General features: G+C 47.2%; 1 protein-coding gene across 1 annotated transcript; it reads right to left on the bottom strand.

Annotated features, from left to right (window-relative positions):
- Nucleotides 1-1,348: 1,348 nt before the first annotated feature.
- LOC136625080 (interferon gamma receptor 2-like) lies at nt 1,349-24,105 on the bottom strand. Its single transcript, XM_066599034.1, has 7 exons — nt 23,802-24,105; nt 17,191-17,305; nt 11,892-12,055; nt 11,309-11,454; nt 9,259-9,400; nt 7,915-8,066; nt 1,349-4,757 (listed from the first exon to the last, which is right to left on the bottom strand). Exons 1-7 carry the CDS (start codon nt 23,863-23,865, stop codon nt 4,599-4,601), a joined length of 942 nt encoding a protein of 313 aa, XP_066455131.1. The 5' UTR covers nt 23,866-24,105; the 3' UTR covers nt 1,349-4,598.
- Between the last annotated feature and the right edge of the window lie 486 nt (nt 24,106-24,591).

Genomic DNA, 24,591 nt, shown 5'->3' with positions numbered 1-24,591 from the left:
TGGTGTAACTTGCGTGCTGGCTGGCTCCTTTCCAGGTCTCTGCTGCGGTCTTCCTTGCGGCGGTTCTTGCGTGCAGGCTGGCTCCTCTCCCGATCTCCGCTGCTGTCCTTCTTCTCCGGCTGGTTCTCTGGCTCCGGCGGTCGTCCTGTAGCTTGCCAGCACCTCTTCAAGCCATCCGGTGCCGTCTTGCATCACAGCTTCTTGAATCATGGCACGTAAGTCGTCCATTTTCTTTCTTCTTCCTCCGCTGTTACTGTCTTCCACCCGACTCTTCAAGCTTGTCAGCTGATGGCTTCTCACTTGCCCGACTCCTGTCTTCAGCGCTTCCCGACTTGCTTTTTGTTCTTTTATCTTTTGCTGCTCCTATCTTTCTACTGCTCGTCTGCTCTCCTCCTACGTCCTTCTTCTTCCACTCCTCGGTCGTTTGTGGCTTTTCCCGCTCTTCTCCTTACTACTTCCTGTTCTAACTCCTCCCACCCCACTACCTTGCTCGCTAATTGACTAACCCCCTCACCCCCCTGCCCCCAGTCCTACGCCGCCTCGTTAATCACTTTGCGGCTTGCAATGGGAAGCACAAGCTTATTTTCCTACATGCACACACTGGGGTGGATTCCAGATGGGGGCAGTTTGAACGCTGTAGATTTGCAGATCTGCAGTAAGTTCCAGTACAAAGCATGTGGTTGGTGATTTGAAAACATGTAGTAGAAGCATGTCCAGGTCTACAGCATGCTCGCTGTGCTCCAGCTTTACACACCTTTAATGAGGGTGAAATCATCAGCAGAGGTCATAGTAACATCCACCTGGACCGAGTGCGTTGGGCTGGGGATTGCAGCAAAATCCATGAAAAATTCTGCTTTAACTCTTAGCAATCCAATTTTGGATTCAGGGTTTCCTAGGGGGCTTTCACTTTCTGCCATTTTGTAATCTGCTGACTTAGAGCCAGTACTGCAGTATGTGACAAGCCGGAGAGGCCCCCGACAACAGAGAGGCAAGTAATTTACGGTAAGAATACCCTGCCGGACATCTTTTGACATTGGAGCTGTAGATGCTTCAATCAGAATGTCTTTAGACGTCAGACAGTGGATTGGAAAGGGTTAAAGCCTTTAAAGCTTTGGGGTCTCAATGCAAATCTGTAACAGACCTCCACCTACCATGTGCAAATTGTAACACTTCTTACATGGCAGAGGGGTCTCTGCACCCCTCAGGCACCAGGGCCTGGGTGCAACTACTACCCCTGCCCCCTTTACCCCTAGTAAGTCCACAGATACACATGTAAAGTACCAGGAAGTGATGCGGCTGTGACATCACCGGCTTGCAGAACGTCTTCCAAGTATAAGCAACAATCATAAAACGTAAAAAAAACCTCTTTATTAGTGCATTTCTGTAGTTGCATTTGTACAAAATAACAGCAAAGATCCCTAAGATTTGCCTGTCAGAAGTTTTGAGCCTGTAATTGTGAAGAGAGAACAGAATCCCGTCTGCATAGTGTCCCTCTGTACATGCTGCACATTGATAGGGATTGATGCATGCAGGACTGGATGGAGAAGACCAAATGATCGAGCGGCATCCCCGCAGCAGCAATGTGGCATCTCCCAGCGGCCGCTACTGACAGACCAGCGTGACCAAGCAGACCCCCCCCCCCACCACCACCACTATTTAATATAACAGTGCAATTGATTTTATGAAAGCCCATACTGCAGTCAATGCTCTGTTTGGCAGTTTGGAGGGAGTCCGCCAGAGGCGTAGCTAAAGGCTTGTGGGCCCGGATGCAAAAGTTCAGCAAAAGGGCCCTTCCACAACTTTCCTCTGTATCCTTGGGTCTCTTAAGAAGCCCATCAATGCAACACTAGCAAAACGCTCTCATTTGGCAGAGACTAAATGTCGGGGGCCCCAATGCAAAATCTGTAGCATGGCCCCCCAACCATCCATGTGCCCCTTATAATACTGTTTTTTTCCTGTATGATAGAGGGGTCTTTGGGCTCCCAAAGCCTCCAGGACCCGGTAGCAACTGCTACCTCAACACCCCCTATAGCTACACCCCTGGGAGATGCCATATTATTTGGGGAGGAACTTTAGATCAGTGTGTAGCCGAGGGCTCAACCGATTAATTACAGCAACTTTGCTCTGTAAACATTCCAGAATCTTGGCATTTACCCCGATTACATTGACTAGTGGTTGTAACTGCACCCATTTAATGCTTCATCACCCTTAAAGGACCACTTGACCTCCTGAAATGAATCATGAACTATGAAAGATTCTCCCGGCTCCTCAGTGAGCCAATATGACAAAATTAAGTGCAAAGAACCCATAAGTCAAGTTTCCCCATCCTTAGACTAGTTTGAGCCAAAATGCACATTAAATGAGGTCTCTGACCGGTGGAGCGGCCTCTTATAACACTGAATGAAAGTTCTGCTAAATCAAGTGTGGAGGTCGGCTGAAAGAAGAGCGTTGGTTAGACCGGCTTCCCATCCATCAGTTGTGTCTGACCAGTAGTTTAATGCCATAGCTGGCATCCAGCATTGACGTACGGGATGCCATTAGTGCTAGGATCAGTTTCTCATCAGCATTTCACAGCAACATCAGAGAGAAAAACTGTCCGAGGAGCCGAGCGTATGGGCCCCCGGCCTTATCGCAGTAGATAGCGCAGGTCCAATGAGTCCAAAGGAACTGCAGGTAAATTACCTTCTCACACCAACCAAAGAAATGTGGTTTGGCAAGAACCTGAAGATGATCTTCTCTAGAGGAAGTAGCAGCATGGGGACTCAGGGGTCCCACTGAGCCACATTGGGCCAGCACAGCCACGTAAACCATCTGAGGGGTGTTGGTGAAGTTTCGGTTCAGTTAGAACTAATTCAGACTGAACCGAACATTTTTCCAAAGTTCACCAAACTGTCCGAACCAAACTTTACAAAAGTTTGTTCAATATTACTCCTGACCCCGGTGACCGGCCTTGTTACAGCAGGCGTTTGTATCAGCGGCACACAGGAATCTTCCTAATATGTATTCACATCCTCAGATGTATCTTTATTCAGTCCACTAAAACCAACGTTTCAGCCATATTATATAGTCTTTATCAAGCCCATATAATTGGGTCGAACCTGCTTATACAAACGCCTGTTGTAATAAGTGTCTGTGGATTCCTTGCAGTCGGACTCTGGAATGATGAGCGCTTGCTTTCTTAGGTCCCCCATCTATCTTGGTTTAATGGCTGTGCTGCTGGATATTACAACTATTTGAAGCGAACCATGTGACAGGCCTCTCACCCAGCCAACCAGAAACCCAATGTGCACTGATGAGGGGCAAAAACTCCAAACTGCTCTTTGTAGATGGTTATCTTTGACTTCTGGTGAGGTTTCTAGCTTTGGCTTATATCCCAGTCATGTTACAAGGCTTGTTAGAAGGTCAGACATTGACTTATAGGAGAGCTACTTTCTAATGGCTGATGCTATGGAGGCGTTGTAACACCTACAATTGGCATAGAATCTAGGTGTTACACACCCAGCAAATATATACTGCAGTTTATTATACATAGTGGAGGTAGGTTTGATGAAGACATGGCTCCACCATAATGGCTTCACTAATGGTGAGTATAGGCACTTATATCAGCTGCACCAACTCCATACTCTCAACCTGGCTTCCTCCCAATGGAGATGCATCCAATGAGGACAAAGCTTCCTCCAAGAAACCAGATTAGGAAATAAGGATAGGCATTACTATTGGTTTCATGTTTCCCCATGTGTAAGCCCCTCTGGGGAGAGCTGGGAAATATTCACACGGAAAATGGGGTTTGCAGTACTTCCTTGACTTCTACAGTCTTAGATCTACACCCAGTCAGCTAGAAGAGACTCCGTTCACTTGATGTCTGCAGCTCAGCCTTAATGACGTATGTCCTTGAACCCTACCCTGACCCTGATCCTATCAAAATGTCCCTAGTAATCTCTTCTATCTGCCTTGTATCTCCACACTCCTACTAAAGAGTTCAATCCTCCAGCAAAAGCTAACAGATGACCCCATTGTTGATGATCACTTGAGGTCTGCAGCCTTGTATCACCTACTTTGCGCCTCTCCTTCCAGCTGGTGGACCACACCAGGTCCGGTCTCCACCAAATGACACAAGCATTGAACTCAACACTCTTACCTAAGGGTCTTCTCCTCTAGTGAGAGCCATTGCTACTGAAGCTGGAAGTGTAAATTATGGAAGGCAGAAGAGTCTCCATAAGTCTCCAACCACAATCCTACCAGTATGTGGACCACAAAATGTAAACCGCTGAAGACCAAAAGGACTATCCTACAAAAATAACCAAGCCTGTCTCATAATCCAGCCATTGGTGGATCACACACCACCGACTTGTCTATAAACAGTAACCTAAGCAATTCACATCTTCATCCGTGTATCTAGAAAGTAATGCTGATGTCTGTCTGAGCCAGGAGTCGTACGATGAGTCCGGTAAAGGTCAGACCCTCCTTGGCACAAGCTGGCACTTGTCCTGAGAGTTTACATGTCACAGAAGTCAGGGTGTTTCTGCCCTGAAAGTAACGTCTGCACAGACTCCATATGTGCAAAGTGCAAGTTGAGTCAATGTTTAGTCGGAGCGGCTTCAGGTTTTCTCAGCAGGCACCAGGTTTGGGTCCGCACACGTCTGGTCAACCTCCGAGAGGACTGTCAGTTCTATAACCAAATCACTATCATCATGTTCATTTGCGTCCCTGTGATTAAACGTGGCCTCGTAGAGTTGCTGTGGAGGATCATCTAAGAACTGAAAAACAAGGTTGTGCACATTAATACTGACATAATCAAAAAGATCTAAACAAGTTTGAACAGTGGGCAGCGACTAACAGAATCATATTTACCAAGGAGAAATGCAAATCCTACATCTGGGCAAGAAAAATGAAAAAAGCGCATACAGAATGGGAGGAATTGGGCTAAGCAGCAGCACATGTGAAAAAGACTTGGGTATACTAATAGATCACAGACTGAACATGAGTCAACAATGTGATGCAGCAGCCAAAAAGGCAAACACAATTGTGGGATGTATTAAGAGAAGCACAGAGTCTAGATCATGTGAGGTCATTATCCCCCTCTACTCTTCCTTAGTCAGACCTCATCTGGAATACTGGGTCCAGTTCTGGGCACCAAACTTTATAAAAGACATAGACAAACTGGAGCAAGTTCAGAGAAGAGTTACCAGGATGGTGAGCGGTCTGCAAATCATGTCCTATGAGGAACGTATAAGGATCTGGGAATGTTTAGCAGAAGAGAAGGCCGAGAGGAGACTTAATAGCGGTCTACAAATATCTGAAGGGCTGTCACAGTGCAGAGGGATCAGCCCTATTCTCATCTGCACAAGGAAAGACTAGAAGCAATGGGATGAAACTGAAAGGGAGGAGACACGGATTAGATATTAGACAGTGAGGGGGATCAATGAGTGGAGCAGGTTGCCACGGGAGGTGGGGAGTTCTACTTCCATGGAAGTCTTCAGAGGCCGGACAGACATCTGTCTGGGATGATTTAGTGAATCCTGCACTGAGCAGGGGGTCGGACCCGATGACCCTGGATGACCCGATGACCCCCGGAGGTCCCTTCCAACTGTACGATTCTGTCATACTATGATTCAACTGTAAGTAGAACCTGAGTGGTTTTTGTACTACTAGTCCAGCTTGCCAATTCATTGCACTGCAGACATCTAAGGGATCAGCAGGGGCGTACCGGAAAGGTGGGTAACAGGGAGGTGACAGCGGGAACCACTTGGCCTGATGTCAGACCATGGATATGTATATACAGCCTGCAGTCCGCTCACAGGATATCAGGCACTTTGCATTCTGTATTATCCCATTTCTGCCACTGATGAAGTGTTTAAAGGGGTTTTCCGCGGCTCTGGAAAAAGTGGCTGGGGCTGCGCTGGGCACAAAATAACACAATAAGGGCTCGTTCACATCTGCACTTTTGTTTTCCATCCAGCTGTTCCATCTGAGGAGCCGCCAAATGGAAAACAACGGCTTTATTTCGGTTCCCATTCAATTCGGACTGAAGTGCTTAAAGAGACCTTCCATCCTGGACAAAGACGGCGGCACGGCTCCTCTGACTACCTGATGTACGCTGGGCACTAGCATGCCAATCAGATCAGCATGTAGTGCCTTAGACTACCTGATGCACCCCATGTTGGTAGTCAGAGAGGCGCTGCGGCCATCTTTATTTGGCCAGGACAGGAGGGTCACTTTCAGTTAAAGCCAGCTTGCCTGCACTCAGATTGATTTCCATTCTTTAAACTGAATTATTAGTGCAGATTGCGGCGCCATTGTTTCCATAAAGAAAAAAACCACCTGCCACCCCGATGACGGCGTCCAAGACCGCTGCACTGACAGCAGGCCGGTGATCAGCTGATCGCTGGGTTCCCAATGGGCAGGTCCCGGCAATTAACTATTGATGACCCATCCGGAGGATAGTTCATCTGTAGGAATTGCCCAGAATCTTAAAAAACGGTCAGTTTCCCTCAGTTTGTTTCCTTTTCCTTCCTCTTCCACGGTTTCTGTCTATGTCGTTTTTTCTTTTTTAAATGGATCCATGTAAATGTGACCGATCCCTCGGGGTGCTTCTACAACTGCCGATCGTCGCGCATGTTAATTGGCACTCATTTAATCTTCTTTTACACAGGCTTATGGGGACAAACAATCAGAATCGTGATCCCTCGTCCTCGGCGGCTGCACATTTCCCCGCGCTCGCGAAACGCCACCAATCAGCCGAGGATAGAGTGTTTGCTCATCCATCAACTGATCGGCATCTTATACACGGCCTGGTAATCGGGCTAACAGAACATTCGGATAACTGTTGGTGCCGATTATCAGACGTGTGGAAGAGCCTTAATGCACCCTGACCGGTCGGATGTCCCGCAGGTCCATCACTACTACGCCGGTTGCTGCCGCCCGGAACCAGACAGTTGCTGCAGCGGTCCCATGCTGTTCATTGTGCGCATGACTGCTCAGCCAATCACAGGGTTCAGAGGTGATTCTGCCATGAATGGCATGTGACTGCTGAAGCCTGTGATTGGCTGGATGATCAGGCGCACAATGAACGGCAACTGCCTGCTTCCAGAGTGGAGCGAACCGGAGCCGCTGTGATGGACCCAGGAGACACCGGACTGGTGAGGAGGCCTCAGTTTGTTAGTTTTTGCCCTCTGCTTCTCGCCCTTCCCCTCTGAGTGTCAGAAAACCCCTTTAAAGCGACTCTCCAGTTTCAGGACACAATTTCGCAGCGAGGGGGACGTAGAACACCTTCAATTTTTTTCTTCACCATCGTCCCTCCAATCTGCAAGGTTCTAGGTCTCATTTTTGTCCATCCATGATGGCCGACGCAATCTTCAGTCTACGTAATCCCCATAGTATATTGGTAGTGTTAGACTACGAATACACTAACTGCTCGCTGATTGGCCAGTGTTGATCACATGAACAACTATAGCCAATCACTGTGCCTAATAACTGCTTGCTGATTGGCTAGAGTTGCTCATGTGATCAGCACTGGCCAATCAGTGTGCACTAGATAGTTAGAAAATTTCTGCAGCCATCTTGATCAGCTGAAAACAGGGCCCGGAGCCAGCGGATTGGAGGGGAGACTGACGGGAAAAACGCAGGTAATATATCCTCCACCCTCTGCGGCCCTTAGACAGAACCTTGTCCTGACACTGGAAGGTCACTTTAATCCACATGGCCTTCTTATTCAAAGTCTATGGGGATACAGGAACAACAAGGATGCGACGTCTCTTCATCGTATGGGTACCCTCGTGACATTTGTGAGCACCGTTCTCCGGCTAGTCGAGGGTCCCTGTGATTGTTCCTCAGTAGTAGGCAGGCGACGACCCCCTTTAAGAACACCCCTTTAGGGCGAAGGTCACACAAGTCACAATGGACCCCGACACTCACCTCCTGCATGTGATACGGCATCCTGAAAGGAGGATACAGAAGACGCTTGAGGACAGCATGGTTCCTATATATCACATATCCAGTGAAGCAGCAGATCCCGCAGACGGCGAACACGACGGTGACGATCAGCGCCAAATCTTTTCCAGAGTATTCTGAATATGGGAGGAAAGAAGAAAGAAAAGGGTATAAAAGCTTATTAATCAGCCCTTGTATCTCTTGTCACAAGGATTGTATTCAGCGCCGGCGGCGATCGGCATCCCACTATCCCAGGTTCCTGCAGGGATTCTACTCCTCGGGACTCTCCGGGTGAGGCAGCGATAATGACCAACATGCGGGCTGTCACCCTCTGCCTCCAGGGCAATATTCTGTCCAGGGACCAGAGGGGGAGTTATTTTACCCGTCGCCCATCTTCTGCGTCATTGTCCCTCACACCGCTGATGCACAGCTTGTATTAGCTAGATAAAAGATTGCAGGGGCCATCTTGGCAGACTGAAAACCGGGAGACGGAAGCGGCGGATTCAAGGGATAACGGCACAGAAGACGGACGACATGTAAGTAATGATACATATATTATATATATACGGTGTTTCCCCAAAAATAAACCCTGTCATATTAATTTTTGTCCCAAAAAAGGTGCTAGGGCCTATTTTCGGGGGATGTCTTATAACAGCGGCAGAGCGCGATTTTACTTTCACATCGTTCCTGCCTCCGACAGCGGCTTTAGCCCCCCCATCATTGATGAGGTGCGCTAAATGCAAAAAATAGAACAGATGGCAGGCAAAAATAGTGCTCGAGCGCATGTCTGCGAGGCTGTTATTGAAATCAATGGCAGCATTATATCAGGATTACTGCGGCGTTCAGAACGCCGCTGTAATCACAGTAAAAAAGTCTGTGTGCAAGTTACCTAGCATGGTCCTTTCCGCTGGTCTCCGGAGTTTCGGCAGCTTGCCTGCAGTAGCCGACAGAACATTGCTTCCTGATAACAGAGCCTGTAAACCCCACCTCCAGGAAGCGATTGCTGTGATTGCGCTACGGCTCATCCAATCAATGCAGCGCTCGATGAACCAATCCCAGCCATCGCATTGAATGGCTGTGATTGGTTCACCGAATTCTGCACTGATTTGCTCAGCCGCCACATTTGAGAACCAAATCAGATGAATCACTTCCTGGAGGTGGGGTTTACAAACTCTGATACCTTATTTTCCAGATAGGTCTTATTTTCAGAGGGAACATGATCTATATGTATATGTATGACACGTGATACATCAGACACCAATGTGCCACACATGGGATACAACATGCATTATGCAGTATGTTGTGATCCACTCATCCGGGTAGATTTACCTCTAGCCATCGTCTTTGCACATTGGGGGTCACTCGTTTGACCTTCCATTCTTTCGGTGGAAGCCTTTACTTGCACACAGTACATGGTCTGTTCTTCCAGGTTGTCCAGCACGTAATGTGTTAACACCAAAGAAACCTCCATCTGTGGGTCACATGACAAATATGATAATATCCGACTGAAGTGGAAACAGTAACTAATTGCATGCAGGTCCGAGGCAGAGTCAGCGGGTCAGTATTTAGGGTGCGTGCACAAGGGGCGGGTTTCCTGCAGCAGCAAACACCAAAAAGGGGCAACAAACCTCAAAACACATTTACTATCAGAGGTCTATATACCTGTAATCAATCCTCCAACCGCATTACATAATGCAAGGCTCTTGGTATATAATGTGATCAAATCATAATGGCCCATCTACCAACGTCCAGGCGACCGAGCGTTCAGATGGGTCCTAACACTAATCCCACCTTCTGTCCCTCCTACTGGAGCATATGAATGATATCCTACCCTCCCTGGTGTTATTTGTAGGCTTAGTCCCAAGAGAGGAGCATTCTGAGAGGTAGCAACCCAACTTTCCCAGGTTGAGATTAAACCACCTGGTATTAGCGTTAGGACCCATCTGAGCGCGGTCACCTGGACGTTGGTAGATGGGCCAATATGATTTGATCACATTATATACCAAGAGCCTTGCATTATGTAATGTGGTTGGAGGATTGATTACAGGTATGTACACCTCTGATAGTAAATGTATTATGAGCGCTGTTGCCACTTTCTGGTTTCTGCTTCTACTGTATGTTGCAGCCGTGGTTTAACATGCGCCTATGGATTTCTGTTGGCAAGATGTGCAGCGGTCACACGGGGAAAGAATCCATGGTCTTCAATGGAGGCTTTTACATGAGCGAGAAAAACTGCAGCATGTCCTATTTTTGGGTGATAGCGCCCATTCTTCTCATCGCACCCGCATGAAAAAAAATAAGAAATCTTTGGATTTGCAATATTATTCTGATTTTCTCCGATGGATAGCGCATTTACATGAGGTGCGTTTACACGAGCGAGCTTCATCTGACATCTTATCAGGTACGGACAGCAAAAAGTTGATTTTGCTGGGAGAAGCTGCGGTCAGCTAGATGTTTTCCTGCAGCGACCTCTGCAGGGGAGACGTAGTATTACATGAAGGCCATTAAGATGAATGTGGTACAAGGACAGCTCGACTCTGCCAGAGCGGCGGCCATTCTTAGAGAACAAGTCTCTGTTCTGGCTCATAGAGGGGATACTTAGAAGATCCCTAGAATCTGACCGCTGGGACCCCAATAATCCTGAGACCCCCTGGATGCCCCATGTGACCAGCACTCCATTCATTTCTATGGGGCAGGCGGACATCGATGTGCTCACAATCTTCATTCATCCCATAGAAATGAAGGGAGAGGTGTTCACACATATGTACCGCCACTCACTTCATATGGGGAGTCCTGGTGGCCGGTCTCAACATCACTGGGGTCCCAGCGGTCGGACATTTATCACGTAAGGAATGAATGTCAGTAATGGGAAACACCTTTAATAGTTGCTAATACTAGAGTCACTAGTGGAACATAAAACAGATTATTATATGGAGAGTAAAATCTGAGCTCGTCTGTTTGTGCACTTTGGTTGCGCTCTTTGAGTTGGTTCGGATTTCTGAGCATTGCATGGCGGTATTATACAGCCTTGTCAGCTGAGCACAGTATGCTGATTACTGACACAGTGGCTACATTTGAGCACAATGTAGCCAATTTTCAGCACAGTCAGTATTATTTGTGCATTGCATAGCCATTCTTCTTTTTACAACAGTATGCTGGTATTATTTGGGTACTATATGGCGGTAGGATGGTATTTTGTGATATATCATTCTTGCGATCGCTTATGTATATTAGTTGTTAATCGTTTTGCAGATTTGTATTGGGAAAAGCTCATCTTTGCTTGGAGGTCTCCTGTTTACACTCCAGAGACGCCAATCTAAAGCTTCCTGCGTAGAACGGCTCATACCCAAATGTTACAAGGGTCATTGAAGTGACGCACCTTATCATCAGCGCCTTCCTTCCCGTAATACAGCCGGTATTTAAACCTAAAAGTGTCTGAAACTGGTGGAAATGGAGGAGAAAAATCTACAGTCATGGAGTTTCCGTGGGGCTTCAGGACGAGGGATTGGACCGGACCAATTTTCGCTGCAAAGCAGAAGACGACACATAAATTACCATAAAAACACAAGAGGCGAACGACGATAACATAATACAAGCAGGAAAGGTTCAGGTAGTACATAAACATCAGGGCAATATGGCCCAGCACTCCTGAGGCCGCCAGTTTGGGAAATTTGGAGCCCCTGTGCATTACAGGGACAGTCAAGGGTTGTGAATTGGCGCTGTGTAATGCTCCATTTCCCCTCTGGGGGCGCTGCAGGGTTACTGCACACATTATAGTGAATCATTGGGGACCAGCAGCAGGATATCTTGTGATCGGCTTAGAGGGACACTTATAAGTAAAAGGGAAGAACCCCTTTAATGTTCCAACCATAACAGGCCGCCCTTCTGTCCACACAGACATAAAATTGCACAAGCGGGGGAACTCCTAATGTGCAGCAAGTCAAGTTACTCCTTCTACTTACTGTCTTTATTTGCTTGAAATGGAGGTACTTCGGCCCAGGCGGACATCCTCTGTCCCTGCTCAGCTCGGACTTTATATATCGCTCTCCAAAAAGGTTGTATTTTGTGTGTGAAATCACAGTGAGTCTCAGTGATGTTCTTACACATCGGATAAGAACTAATGCGCCTGGAATATATAGACAGAGAACATATACACGCATCACATATAGTATCCAAAACACGGTTGGAAGAGTGAGTCCAACAGTGAGGAGCTTTTTACAGAATATTCTATGTTACATCCTGTATTATACTGCAGAGCTGCACTCACTATTCTGCTGGTGGAGTCACTGTGTACATACATTACTTATCCTGTACTGATCCTGAGTTACATCCTGTATTATACCCCAGAGCTGCACTCACTATTCTGCTGCTGGTGGAGTCACTGTGTACATACATTACTTATCCTGTACTGATCCTGAATTACATCCTGTATTATACTCCAGAGCTGCACTCACTATTCTGCTGGTGGAGTCACTGTATACATACATTACTTATCCTGTACTGATCCTGAGTTACATCCTGTATTATACTCCAGAGCTGCACTCACTATTCTGCTGGTGGAATCACTGTGTATATACATTACTTATCCTGTACTGATCCTGAGTTACATCCTGTATTATACTCCAGAGCTGCACTCACTATTCTGCTGGTGAAGTCACTGTGTACATACATTACTTATCCTATACTGATCCTCAGTTACATCATGTATTATGCTCCAGAGCTGCACTCACTATTCTGCTGGTGGAGTCACTGTATACATACATTACTTATCCTGTACTGATCCTGAGTTACATCCTGTATTATACTCCAGAGCTGCACTCACTATTCTGCTGGTGGAATCACTGTGTATATACATTACTTATCCTGTACTGATCCTGAGTTACATCCTGTATTATACTCCAGAGCTGCACTCACTATTCTGCTGGTGAAGTCACTGTGTACATACATTACTTATCCTATACTGATCCTCAGTTACATCATGTATTATGCTCCAGAGCTGCACTCACTATTCTGCTGGTGGAGTCACTGTGTACATACATTACTTATCCTGTACTGATCCTGAGTTACATCCTGTATTATACTCCAGAGCTGCACTCACTATTCTGCTGGTGGAATCACTGTGTATATACATTACTTATCCTGTACTGATCCTGAGTTACATCCTGTATTATACTCCAGAGCTGCACTCACTATTCTGCTGGTGAAGTCACTGTGTACATACATTACTTATCCTATACTGATCCTCAGTTACATCATGTATTATGCTCCAGAGCTGCACTCACTATTCTGCTGGTGGAGACACTGTGTACATACATTACTTATCCTGTACTGCTCCTGAATTACATCCTGTATTATACTCCAGAGCTGCACTCACTATTCTGCTGGTGGAGTCACTGTGTACATACATTACTTATCCTGTACTGATGCTGAGTTACATCCTGTATTATACTCCAGAGCTGCACTCACTATTCTGCTGGTGGAGTCACTGTGTACATACATTACTTATCCTGTACTGACCCTGAGTTACATCATGTATTATACTCCAGAGCTGCACTCACTATTCTGCTGGTGGTGGAGTCACGGTGTACATACATTACTTATCCTGTACTGATCCTGAGTTACATCCTGTATTATACTGCAGAGCTGCACTCACTATACTGCTGGTGGTGTCACTGTGTACATACATTACTTATCCTGTACTGATCCTGAGTTACATCCTGTATTATACTCCAGAGCTGCACTCACTATTCTGCTGGTGGAGTCACTGTGTACATACATTACTTATCCTGTACTGATCCAGAGTTACATCCTGTATTATACTCCAGAGCTGCACTCACTATTCTGCTGGTGGAGTCACTGTGTACATACATTACTTATCCTGTACTGATTCGGAGTTACATCCTGTATTATACTCCAGAGCTGCACTCACTATTCTGCTGGTGGAGTCACTGTGTACATACATTACTTATCCTGTACTGACCCTGAGTTACATCATGTATTATACTCCAGAGCTGCACTCACTATTCTGCTGGTGGTGGAGTCACGGTGTACATACATTACTTATCCTGTACTGATCCTGAGTTACATCCTGTATTATACTGCAGAGCTGCACTCACTATACTGCTGGTGGTGTCACTGTGTACATACATTACTTATCCTGTACTGATCCTGAGTTACATCCTGAATTATACTCCAGAGCTGCACTCACTATACTGCTGGTGGTGTCACTGTGTACATACATTACTTATCCTGTACTGATCCTGAGTTACATCCTGAATTATACTCCAGAGCTGCACTCACTATTCTGCTGGTGGAGTCACTGTGTACATACATTACTTATCCTGTACTGATCCTGAGTTACATCCTGTATTATACTCCAGAGCTGCACTTACTATTCTGCTGGTGGAGTCACTGTATACATACATTACTTATCCTGTACTGATCCTGAGTTACATCCTGTATTATACTGCAGAGCTGCACTCACTATACTGCTGGTGGTGTCACTGTGTACATACATTACTTATCCTGTACTGATCCTGAGTTACATCCTGAATTATACTCCAGAGCTGCACTCACTATACTGCTGGTGGTGTCACTGTGTACATACATTACTTATCCTGTACTGATCCTGAGTTACATCCTGAATTATACTCAAGAGCTGCACTCACTATTCTGCTGGTGGAGTCACTGTGTACATACATTACTTATCCTGTACTGATCCTGAGTTACATCCTGTATTATACTCCAGAGCTGCACTTACTATTCTGCTGGTGGAGTCACTGTATACATACATTACTTATCCTGTACTGATCCTGAGTTACATCCTGTATTATACTGCAGAGCTGCACTCACTATACTGCTGGTGGTGTCACTGTGTACATACATTACTTATCCTGTACTGATCCTGAGTTACATCCTGAATTATACTCCAGAGCTGCACTCACTATACTGCTGGTGGTGTCACTGTGTACATACATTACTTATCCTGTACTGATCCTGAGTTACATCCTGAATTATACTCAAGAGCTGCACTCACTATTCTGCTGGTGGAGTCACTGTGTACATACATTACTTATCCTGTACTGATCCTGAGTTACATCCTGTATTATACTCCAGAGCTGCACTTACTATTCTGCTGGTGGAGTCACTGTATACATACATTACTTATCCTGTACTGATCCTGAGTTACATCCTGTATTATACTGCAGAGCTGCACTCACTATACTGCTGGTGGTGTCACTGTGTACATACATTACTTATCCTGTACTGATCCAGAGTTACATCCTGTATTATACCCCAGAGCTGCACTCACTATTCTGCTGGTGGAGTCACTGTGTACATACATTACTTATCCTGTACTGATCCAGAGTTACATCCTGTATTATACTCCAGAGCTGCACTCACTATTCTGCTGGTGGAGTTACTGTGTACATACATTACTTATCCTGTACTGATCCTGAGTTACATCCAGTATTATACTCCAGAGCTGCACTCACTATTCTGCTGGTGGAGTCACTATGTACATACATTACTTATCCTGTACTGCTCCTGAGTTACATCCTGTATTATACCCCAGAGCTGCACTCACTATTCTGCTGGTGGAGTCACTGTGTACATACATTACTTATCCTGTACTGATCCTGAGTTACATCCAGTATTATACTCCAGAGCTGCACTCACTATTCTGCTGGTGGAGTCACTGCATACATACATTATACTCCAGAGCTGCAATGTAAGAACAGAATTCCAAAAATGAAGATTATCGGCAGCAGTTCTGTACAGACATTGAATCAATATGGAATACAAGGAGATTTCAGCACTGAAGCCAGCAGAACTGTGAATGCAGCTCTAGAATATAATATATGCTGCGACTCAGGATAATCTTTTTACCATCTTTGTTTCTATTTGTACTTAATTCTATATAGACCAAATCTGAATCGGCGATCGTCACCCGTACGGTCCATCCACGGCTGTCTGCACACATTACAGAAATAGAACATTCGCGTATGCGCTCAGATTAGCGAATAGCAATTTCCACGAGCAGAAATAAAATGGCAGCCTGTTCTATTCCTGTGTGGATTCCGCACGGACGACCCACGGCCCAACAACAGTCATTGCAGATTGGCGCAGGTACCCGCCACCTTCGCTTAGTGATGGCGCGGGGGAAACAAAAAACTAAAAAATATATATCTGTACTGCGCATGACCGACGGCGAGCGTCCGCAGTCATCAGCATTACAGAAGACACCAGGCATGCGGGGTCGCCGGCCGGGACAGGGCTGGATTACACTGCGGGCTCCCACATGCGATATCTGACCCCCCCCCCCCCGCGCGTGCCGCCGGCCTAATGGTTTCCGGTATTGTTTTACAAATATTGACGCTAACCAACGCTCTGCCCCCCCCGATCTGAGTTCTGGATCTATGTAGAATAAGTAAAGAAAACCTCCTGCCTCCGACCGCCATCATTAACCCCTTCACGATCCTAAACCTCATAACAATAAGGTATATACTGTTACATAATATTAAAGAGGTTGTACCACAATTACACGTTATTGGCTATCCACAGCATAAGGAATAAGTCGCTGATCAGTGGGGGTCTCGCTGCTGAAACCCCCACCGACCTTGAAGATCTTACTGTGGGGTCGTTCCTCCCCCAGCAGCGAGGTCAGCATCGAGGGAGGGCTGGCTGAGTATGTGCGGTTGGCACTCCATTCATTTCAATAGGGGGACGGAAATACCCAGGTGGGTTCCGCAGTCTCCTCCTCACTGTGGGGGGTGCAGCAACCCTGCAGTGAGGAGGACAGGGAACGTGGGACCCCCATTCTCTGGATCAATGGAAGAGCCCCACCAATCAGCAAATGACCCCCTATCCTGCAGGGAGGGGAGAACTTGTAATCTTGGTACAGCCCCTTCAAGTGTTAACAACTCCAGCCCTCCAGGGGTATTAGATATTAACCCCTAACCTTCCTACATCAATGGATATCAACAAAAACCCCTTCATTATCCTAGACCACCAGATATTAATTGCTACCTACTGTAGACCCCGGGGATATTGCAAGAATGTTATCACTAACCCCTAGACCACCCGATGCAAAGATGTAGGAAGTTAGCAATGTGAGTATTATACATCTTGCCATCTCTGCTGTAGGCACCAACGCACCCGGACTGTAAAAATCCTGTATTTTCCTTGGGCAGGTTCATAGAATGATCCCTGGTGGTCCTCAGACCGTAGTGATAGAGATATGTATCATGCAGGACTTACAGTTCACATTCTACGCTGTACGTTACAGGCAGCGAGGCATCTGGCACCGGATCCCATCTGAGCACGTGCTTCATGTTGTAGGAATCAACGTGAACGTTAGTTGGTGCCGCAAGATCTGCGAACGGGAAAACACACAGGTAAGTATAAACCGATGAGACGGGGAGTAGTGGAGGGTGGAGGAAACTCAATGGTCACCCCATAGTCATCGCCACTTATTGTCAACATACACTGAATGGCCCCTTTATTAGAGCCCTCGCCCCTCTCATGATTGGCGCCCCCTGTATGGTAATTCTCCCCGTGACCCTGCAGTGCGGTATAAAATCACGTAACAAGTTTTCCGCGGATCAGTTTTAGTGTGAATCCACATTAAATGGGAAAATCCGGCGACCGGAGCGACTTCCAGCGAGGCCGGTCATCAGTGCTAGACTAGCCGGGGGCTCACTGCCAACTGCGGGGGTTTCTCATGTAACGGCGTAGAGAGTATACTGAAAGGCAAGACTCCAGCAGGCAAAACAGCAGAAAACTTGCATCACTGAGCAGTGGAGAAACATCTCCTGGTAAGATGGACACGCCCACTTATGTATAGACCACGCCCACTGATGCGCGTGTGTAGACCACACCCACTAATGTATAGACCACGCCCGCTAGTGAATAAATAATAAAATTAAACACCTGAAAAACAATACAAGAACATAAGATCAGATCGGAGGCTCCGGCTGCGCCGAAATCTGTCTTTTTAACCGCATAATCCAGGAAGCCATTTTTTGGCTGTTTGAGACGTATTTTACCTTTTTACGGTTTATACATCTATAATCTCTCCTATATTTCTATGTTGGATCCTCGCCGCACTCCTCGATGTTTCCAGGATAATAGTTTCCTGAGGGCCGGCTCACAGATAATGTCATTGCGTATTACGCGTGCGATGTACACGCACATAACTGAACAGTAGATGTCAATGAATTCACACAACTCTAAACTGTTCTTCTTCCCGTATCCTCTTATAATGTAACAATCCAGCCAAGATGGCTCCCATTACATCCCCAGGGGCGGGGCTTGGTCCCCATTTACAGTCCCAGCAAGACCGTCCCAGTGATTTCTAGGACCTTTCTAGGGTGTGGCCAAAGCTCCTTTTCACCCTGAAGCCCCAACATCACAGTAAACCATGTGACCTCTGCCTCTGAAGGTCCACAACCACAGAGAAGTCTACAAGCACAATGGCATTTAACCCCTTCCGTTCTCCCGTTACAGTTCCATCTGCTGCATCCTACGTCGCTAGACCTCAACCCAACACAACAGTAAGCAGAAATAATAAACGGCAGATGAGAACAGCGACTTTTCAGACCACATCTGTGCACTTCTGCTTTCATCTGTCCCACAGAATCAAGTGAGATACTCTGCAAAGAAAACCCCCCTCTGCAGGAGCTTGCAGCACTATAAGCAAGCCGCAGCGCAGGTCACACTTCACAGCATCTTCTTACAATAAATGGCTGGAAATCACCTTGTTGGGTGGAGTTATGTGATCACAGATAACGCTGGAAACAGCGGAATCAACAATGAATGGACTGGGTGAGTCAGAAACCCCCCAAAAACAGGATGGTGCCAACCAGAAAACAAACACCGTCAGCGGCTCAACCCCGCCCTCAATAGATGTTAGCGCAAGGCCATCAAATACCTGAAACCAGCGGAACAGCCCAGATTTCCTTCACTTAGGGCAAGGATTCCATTCACAGCCTTAGTACTATGTATAAATAGTGCAGCCAAGTGAAAGGAACTTGTTGGCGTCCCTCCCGGTGTGGCAGGTGGAGGTATGGCGACGCAGGATTTAGGATGTGATACAGCAGATGGGGCAAAGTCTACAGTATTTGAGAACACAAACAAAAATAAACAATGAAAGGATAAGGATTAAGCAGCTGGACTTGTACCTTCGATTCACAACGTTCTATCAGCTAATAGGTAACAGTACCTACAGAGCGATATAGTTAACACTCTGCTACTAGCAACACAGTCTCCTAGAACCATAGAATGGTAGAGTTGGAAGGACCTCCGGGGTCATCGGGTCCAACCCCCTGCTCAGTGCAGGATTCACTAAATCATCCCAGACAGATGTCTGCCCGGCCTCTGAAGACTTCCATTGAAGGAGAACTCCCCACCTCCTGTGGCAACCTGTTCCACTCATTGATCCCCCTCACTGTCTGATATCTAATCTGTGTCTCCTCCCTTTCAGTTTCATCCCATTGCTTCTAGTCTTTCCTTGTGCAGATGAGAATAGGGCTGATCCCTCTGCACTGTGACAGCCCTTCAGATATTTGTAGACCGCTATTAAGTCTCCTCTCAGCCTTCTCTTCTGCAAACTAAACATTCCCAGATCCTTTAACCGTTCCTCATAGGACATGATTTGCAGACCGCTCACTATCCTGGTAGCTCTTCTCTGAACTTGTTCCAGTTTGTCTGTCTTTTTTTTTAAAGTGGGGTGCCCAGAACTGGACCCAGTATTCCAGATGAGGTCTGACTAAGGAAGAGTAGAGGGGGATAATGACCTCACGTGATCTAGACTCTATGCTTCTCTCAATACATCCCAGAATTGTGTTTGCCTTTTTGGCTGCTGCATCACACTGTTGACTCATGTTCAGTCTGTGATCTATTAGTATACCCAAGTCTTTTTCACATGTGCTGCTGCTTAGCCCAATTCCTCCCATTCTGTATGTGCTTTCTTCATTTTTCTTGCCCAGATGAACGACTTTGCATTTCTCCTTGTTAAATACCATTGTGTTAGTCGCTGACCACTGTGCAATCTTCTCTACATCTTTTTGAATACTCTCTCTCTTCCCTGGTGTTAGCTATCCATCCTAGCTTTGTGTCATCGGCAAATTTGATCAGTTTCCCATCAATTCCCTCCTCCAGATCATTTATAACAATGTTGACCAACACGGGGCCCAGGACAGAGCCTTGTGGTCCCCACTTGATACATTCTTCCACTTGGATGTGCAGCCATTTATGACCACTATTTCAGTACGATCACTCAGCCAAGTATGAATCCACCTAACAGTTGCCTTGTCAATCCCATATTTGGTTATTTTTTCAATAAGTATGGTATAAGATACTTTGTCAAATGCTTTACTAAAGTCAAGATATACTATATCCATCGCATTTCCCTGATCAACCCAGTCGGTGGTTTTGTCATAGAAGGAGATTAGATTAATCTCGCATGACTTGTTTGTTACAAACCCATGCTGGCTCTGGTTAATTACTGCATTTTTATCCAAGTACTTTCATACATGCTGTTTAGTAATTTGTCCAAAGATCTTTCCCGATATAGAGGTCAGGCTCACAGGCCTGTAGTTTCCTGGATCCACCTTCTTCCCTTTTTTGAAGCTAGGGACAACATTTGCCCTTTTCCAATCTTCTGGGACTTCTCCTGCTCTCCAGGAATTACCAAAGATTCCAGCGAGTGATTCAGCAATTTCCTTTGCTGCTTCCTTTAGTATCCTAGGATGTAATTCATCTGGACCTTGAGACTTGAATTCATGTAAGTTAGCTATGTGTTCCCTCACCATCTCTCTGCTTATAGATAGCCTGCATTCTTTTATTCCCCCAATAGCCCAGGGAAGATCAGCTGATGTTGCATTTACTTTCTGAGAGAAAACAGATACAAAAGAGGAACCAATTTACCATTTTCATCCTCTAAACATCTTTGATTTTTGCTTTTGACATACTGACTCTGGATGTCTGTGATCTAAAGCTTACACACCTCCACCTGTAAAGATACCTCAGGCTGTAAACAGTCCAGTCCCCTTGGTGCAGCCTCTGTCTTCTGCAGCAGGCCTGCTGACTAACTCCTTGTAATCCTACGGTGAGTAAACCCAGTGTCCATTTGAGGCCAACCTCACTTATAATTTGTTGAGCAGTCGTCGCACCTTCTACCAACCCCAGCGGTCGAACAGCGTTGCCTGCAGGAGTCAGGAGCGCTCTTCTCCGCAGATGTTGAGCGCTCCTGCTCCTCCCTGGGCAGTGCTGCCCCCAGCTCTCTCAGGCTCAGTCACCTCAGCACTGCTCTTTCAGCTTCTTTAGCCTCTTCTACACCAGCACTGCATGCCATATCCTTCCTCTATTTAGCACCTGCTCATCTCATTACGTGGCAAGAAATGGTCCTTTTTAAATCAGGGTAAGCACAAAATCCCAGAAAGCATCCATATATTTACCAATATACTAATAGAAGAGGGCAGATAGAAGCACCACAACCCTCAGCATGCAAACAGCCAAACTGCTATATGGAAGAAAATTGCACAGCTGAAGTTACTGATGAACAACCACTCACACACCTTCCATATATTGAGGGGAAGGCTGCTTAGTACAATATCTGCACATAGATAAAGAATGCCAAGAGCGTCAGGCCCTATAGTACGTGTAGTGCACCATGCAGGCTTGCAACCTATTGATGACACCATATTTCATTCCAGTGGGTGGCTCTGCACCTCATAGGTGAACGACACTGGAGTGGCGCCCCGGGCTCCCTCAGGGTTCAAAGCCGCCCCGCGTGTTACTGATAAATACGAGGTATTGGTGAATATTTTGGCCAAAACAGCCCCCTTATACTATATGCGCAAGTATCGGGCTAAGCAGCCACCCCGTATGCTTTCATCTGTCCTGTAGTGCATAAAACACTGCGTGAGTCACTCAATGTTGTACTGCTGAGGAGCCGCCGGTGACCGGCATATCATACACATACTGGGCCAAATTAGACCAAAATTAGTTAGACCAAATATCCTTCCGCCAAGCGCTTGGGTGTAATGATAGCGCCCCCTATCTCTGGATGGCAGACAATGAAACACTTGGAGCTGCTGGTGCTTGTTGGACGATCAGACCCTCCTCTCAGCTGGTGGTCTGTAGGGGGCATCCTGAGCCCGGTCACCTTGTGTGCCCTCACACATCCACTAGTCCCAACACTTCCTAACAGTCTGGTCAGAAGCTCCTCTACTAGTGGTCTTTATGGAGGTCCTGAGCCCGGTCACTTTGTGTGCCCCCCATCCACTGGTTCCAATACTTCCAGACAGTCTTGTCAGAAACTCCTCTCTACTGGTGGTCTGTAGGGGGGTCCTGAGCCCGGTCACCTTGTGTGCCCCCATCCACTGATCCCAACAGTCTAGTCAGACACTCCTCTCTACTGGTGGTCTGTAGGGGGCGTCCTGATCCCGGTCACATTGTGTGCCCCCATCCACTGATCCCAACAGTCTAGTCAGACACTCCTCCTTACTGGTGGTCTGTAGGGGGCGTCCTGATCCCGGTCACATTGTGTGCCCCCATCCACTGTTCCCAACACCCCCTAACAGTCTGGTCAGACGCTCCTCCCTACTGGTGGTCTGTAGGGGGCACCCTGAGCCCGGTCACCTTGTGTGCCCCTCATCCATTGGTCCCAACACCTCCTAACAGTCTGGTCAGACGCTCCTCTCTACTGGTGGTCTGTAGGGGGTGTCCTAAGCCCGGTCACCTTGTGTGCCCCCATCCACTGATCCCAACAGTCTAGTCAGACACTCCTCCTTACTGGTGGTCTGTAGGGGGCGTCCTGATCCCGGTCACATTGTGTGCCCCCATCCACTGTTCCCAACACCCCCTAACAGTCTGGTCAGACGCTCCTCCCTACTGGTGGTCTGTAGGGGGCACCCTGAGCCCGGTCACCTTGTGTGCCCTCATCCACTGGTCCCAACACCTTCTAACAGTCTGGTCAGACACTCCTCCTTACTGGTGGTCTGTAGGGGGCGTCCTGATCCCGGTCACCTTGTGTGCCCTCATCCACTGGTCCCAATACCCCCTAACAGTCTGGTCAGATGCTTCTCTCTACTGGTGGTCTGTAGGGGGTCCTGAGCCCGGTCACCTTGTGTGCCCTCACCCATCTACTGGTCCCAACACCTCCTAACAGTCTGGTCAGACACTCCTCTCTACTGGTGGTCTGTAGGGGGCGTCCTGAGCCCGGGGTCCCCTTGTGTGACCCTATTACCTCCTAACAGTCTGGTCAGAACGGCCGGTGGGGGACAATTCATGGATACGACCATCCAGCTTCTCCCATCCCAATAATGCGCCCCCTCTGGTAACGGGGTGACATCTCTTCTCTGCGTCGTAGAGGCGTCTAGTGGTCAACAAGATCTACAAGTGGAAGAAGAGGTCACTACACACAAGGAGCCTCCGAGAGCCTCTTATAGGCCAAGGGGGGGGGGAACCACTTTTAGGGCCTCCGGTGAGAAGACCGTTCATCTAATCACCACAACTCTCATCATCTACAGATCTGCCTGAGATGGAACCACAGGACGGGGTCTGCAGCAGAATGACAACTTCGTCTGGGGGCGGATTGTTTTTGACACAGTATACACACACATTAATATATATATATGTATATACACACACAGTATATTCTATCTCTACACAGACTGTTGCCGTATTGCTGATTTAGCTGTCCTTTGTAAAACCTATTGAATAGATGCGTTATCAAAATGACAAACTCAGCTCTACTACATCAACAATGCAACAAGCCGAGCTATTCAGAACATATAACAGTCTGGGAGCCATCACCCTCACACACCGCTGCCAGGCTGCAGGCATCAGCCCTGGCAGCAACTCACCCCTTGTAATGCTGCTGAAGGAGACGGGCATCAGGGTGGTCAGTGCCAGGAGAAGGGGCCACATTCTATAGGATGTCTTCTTGATCAGACCCAGGAAGGTACAGGGTCTCCAGGAGGCCTACAGCCGCTGCCAGGCCCTGATGGCAGTGAGCGCTCTTCCTACCCCTCCCTCTCTGGAGCCCAGCCAGGACCTTCCCAGCATCCAGGGCCTTCCCACCGGCTTGCTCCTTCCTTCTCTGCTCTTCTGTACCGAAATGGATGTCAGCAGAGCTAAACCTCTTCCTTGTCCCGGGACAATGGCCACACATCCGCTAAGACCACAATATGGCGTTAGGCTGCGTAGTGCTATAGTTACAAGGTCTCCTCAATGTACAGAATGCCAGAGGTCGGCAGGAGGAAGTTTTGTAATTTCACACGTTTCCTCTTTTGTATTTTGCAAGAATGTGTTGCTTGTGATTCTTAAAGGTAACCTGTCCTGCCTTAGAAGAAGCATAAACTAAGGTTATGGGGTCACAGGACAGGGGGCATTCCCACATGTATGAGGGGAGTCTGATGCATGTACCCGGCCCTGGCTTCCTGAGCGGACAGCTGGGGAGAGGGAGCCAGGTAGAAAGCACAGCCTTGCACTCAGTGACCCTTGTCATATGCAAACTATTGATGGATTATCCAAAGTACACGCCATCAAAAGCACAGTGGCAGGGGTCCGCCACCTGGGACCCCCGCTAATCAGCTGTTCACAGGGCAGGTGTGCTAGTACAAGGAACTGATTTCTGCAGGAAGCAGCTTCATG

Source organism: Eleutherodactylus coqui, chromosome 4 (genome assembly GCF_035609145.1).
Source record: "Eleutherodactylus coqui strain aEleCoq1 chromosome 4, aEleCoq1.hap1, whole genome shotgun sequence".
NCBI lineage: Eukaryota > Metazoa > Chordata > Amphibia > Anura > Eleutherodactylidae > Eleutherodactylus > Eleutherodactylus coqui.
Note: the sequence above shows the minus strand (reverse complement) of the source record. Positions and strands in the feature narration are given on the sequence as shown.